The sequence below is a fragment of the Octopus sinensis genome, unplaced genomic scaffold (genome assembly GCF_006345805.1).
Source record: "Octopus sinensis unplaced genomic scaffold, ASM634580v1 Contig02750, whole genome shotgun sequence".
Taxonomy (NCBI): Eukaryota; Metazoa; Mollusca; class Cephalopoda; order Octopoda; family Octopodidae; genus Octopus; species Octopus sinensis.
In genome coordinates, this window is record NW_021825972.1 from 10,171 (window position 1) to 13,402 (window position 3,232).

General features: G+C 50.8%; 1 protein-coding gene across 1 annotated transcript; it reads left to right on the forward strand.

Annotated features, from left to right (window-relative positions):
* Positions 1–1,012: 1,012 nt before the first annotated feature.
* Positions 1,013–2,659, forward strand: LOC115227336 (ocellar opsin-like; the record flags this gene model as incomplete). The annotated part of the gene is made up of 1 exon (XM_029798206.2): positions 1,013–2,659. A coding segment is annotated over one exon (1,506 nt), but the record flags the coding sequence as incomplete, so codon positions are not given.
* Positions 2,660–3,232: the final 573 nt, after the last annotated feature.

Below are 3,232 nucleotides of genomic sequence, written 5' to 3' on the forward strand. Positions count from 1 at the left end.
GTAGTTGTTGGTTGTTGTTGTTGTTGTTGTTGTAGTGGTGGGGGGGACAGTGCCGTTGGTGGCGGTTGTAGTAAATGTTAGGTGGAGGCAACGGTGACGGCAGCGGTGGTGGGGAAAGTAGCAGTAGTAGTATTGGGTGGTGGTGGTGGTGGTGGTGGTGGTGGTGGTAGTGGTGGTGCTGGTGGTGGTGGTGGTGGTAGTGGTGGTGGTGGTGGTGGTGGAGTCGGCAGTTATCAACATGAGCGATGCAAAACAGCAGCGAGGGAGGACCGAAGTGTCACGGCGGAGACGGAGGCGTGGCTGATGTTTACATGGACCATACTGGTTATAGTAGTAGTGGTGGTGGTGGTGGTGGTGGTGGTGTGGTGGTGAGGCGTTGCGGTGGTGGTGATGGTGGTGGTGGTGTGGTGGTGGTGGTGGTGGTTGGTGGTTGTGATGGTGGTATGGTGGTGGTGGTGGTGGTGGTGGTGGGGTGGTGGTGGTGATGGTGGTGGTGGTGGTGGTGGTGGTGGTGGTGGTGGTGGTGATGGTGGTGGTGGTGGTGGTGGTGGTGGTGGTGGTGAAGATAATCCAGTACCATCACCAGCAGTAGTAGTAGTAGTAGTAGTAGTAGTAGTAGTAGTAGAAGGAGTAGTAGTAGTAGTAGTAGTAGTAGTTACCTTTCGGTATGGTTTGGACCTGTTGCTGCTGGCGAAGGCAACAGTAGGGGTGGCGGTGGTAGTAGCGCTGGTGGAGATGATGAAGGTGGCGGAAGTTGTGATGGCGGCGGCGGCGGTGGTAGTGGGGGTGGTGGTGGTGGTGGTGGTGGTGGTGGTGGTGATGGTGGCGACGGCTGCGACGGCGGCGGAAATTTTGTAAGTATAGCCAGTCTGAGCGTGGCTGCAGCAAAAGCAGCAACTGAAGGTGTCCAGGGTGGCACGATCGCGGGGCCGAGGACAGCGGCTGCGGCGGCGGCGGCGAGGGTGGTGGTGGGTGCTGCGGCGGCGGCGGCGGCGGCAGCGTCGGACGTTAGCGGAAATGTGGTCGTCGCAACGGTGGACAACAGCGGTGTGACAACGACGACGACGACGACGACGACGGCTCAGCAGCAGCAGCAGCTACAGCAGCGGTTGGAGAATTCACAGGAGGAGCAGTCGACGATCTGGACCCTTATACGATATGGAACCCTGAGAAAGCTTACGCTGCCAGGGGTATATGCCTGATTCTGTTCGGAACGTTCGGAGTTTTACTGAATGCGTTTATTATCGTGGCGATTGTTCCGAATCGTCGGTTGAGGACCGTACGCAACATATTACTCGTTCATCTCGGTTTCATAGGACTCGCTTCATCTATAACACTGACTCTGTACGCGGCCGTGGTAATATTTCACGGAGTATGGATCGGAGGAAGGTCTGCTTGCCATGCTTACGGTTTTGTACTCTCCGTATTTACATTTGCTTCTGTTTGGACTATAACGGCGTTGAGTTGGGACAAATATCGGACCATCGCTTCCCCTTTACATCATTCCTTGTCGGCCAGCTTCCGTAAAATGGCCGGCTGCTTCATCTTATTTTGGCTGGGAGCCGTTTCCCTATCCGTTCCACCGCTGACCGGTTATAGCCGATTCATCTTTGACAAAAACATGGCCATCTGCACCGTCGAACTGCGAGCCAGTACCGACCTCTGGTATTCGCTCGTCTACCTGTCGTCAGCCTTTGTGCTCCCTTTTGTCCTAATCACTTACTGTTACCTGCACATATTTCGTATAGCCAGGAACCAAAGCAGTCGAATAGCCGCCACGATGGTTCGAATGGTCAGCGTGATACAGGCACCGATCTCGTCGGCTCCACAAGCAGCTCTGTCAATTAAGGGCACCAAAGCCATATCGACCATATTGCAACTGACCGGAGCGTTTGCGTTCACCTATTTACCTTATTCAATGATACTGCTCTTTAAAATGCTGTTCACGTCTTCTCATATGGACAATGTGACCGTTGTGCTTGCAACGACCCTTTTTCAGGCAGCCCCATTGACTAACGCAGCCGTCTACGGCATCAGAAACAAAATCCTCCGCTCGTCGTTCAACCGCTACGCGCGGCGAAAGATGCAGGATTTTTGCTACAGAGACCATCGGCGTAGCAGTATACGTTCGGTGACGAAACGCCAGCCCTCAGCCCTCAAGCTCTCCTTGTTGCAGGGCCGACGCTGCGTTACGAGCGGAGTGATTTTACCCACGTATTACAGCGGAACCAGCGGTGGCGGCGGCGGCGGCAGTTGTGGCGGCAGCGTCCGTGGGGGTAGTGTCGGTGCTGGGGTTTGTGGTGGTGTCTGTTGTTATGACGATGCGGATGGTAACGCCGGCGGGGATACGAACCGTCATGCTCATGGATTACGTCGGACTCAGTCGTACCCGATCAAAACCCTTACGGAAGTTAACGGACTTTCTATCGGCATGTCACGGACTATTACGGGACCTTACCAACAACAGCATTCTCTGGTTAATTTGAACGATATCAATTCACTGACGCCAATTGAATAAAACTTTGTGAAAGAGGAAATATTTCAACAAAAACAACTGAAAAAACAACATTTAACAAAACGTGTGTGAACGTTTGTGTGTGCACGAGTTTGTGTGTGTGTGAGAGAGAGACAGACAGAGACAGATAGACAGATGAGAATGAAAGAGAAATAGTGTGTGTGTGTGTGTGTGTGAGGAGAGAATGTGTGTGTGTGTATGTATGTGTAGATGTGTGTGTGTGAGAGAGAGAGAGAGAGAGAGGGTGGAGATAATATGTATATGTGTGTGTGTTTGTGTGTGTGTGTATGAAAGGGTGAATGTGTGTGCGTGTATGTGTACATGTGACAGAGGAGAGAGTGTGTGCGTGTGTGTGTGTGAGGAAGAATGAGTGTGTGTTTGTGTACATGTGAGAGACAGGCAGAGAGTGCATGCGTGTATGTGTGTATGTGTGTGTGTGTACATAAAAGAGAGAGAGAGAGAGACAAACATTAAGAAAATAATTTTTTTAATATACAATCCGATGTTGATCATAAAAAAAAACACAAATTCACCCTCAAAAGGCTAAAAAAATAATATTTACCAAAATTAAAAAAAAAAAACTCCATTACTTCCATCCTTGGACATTGGACACAAATAGAAATTATAAAAAAAAAAAACGAGAGGAAAGGTTGGTCAGAATTTGAACTTTTAATGATTTTATTTACGCACGCACGGACGCTCGCACACGCACAGGAA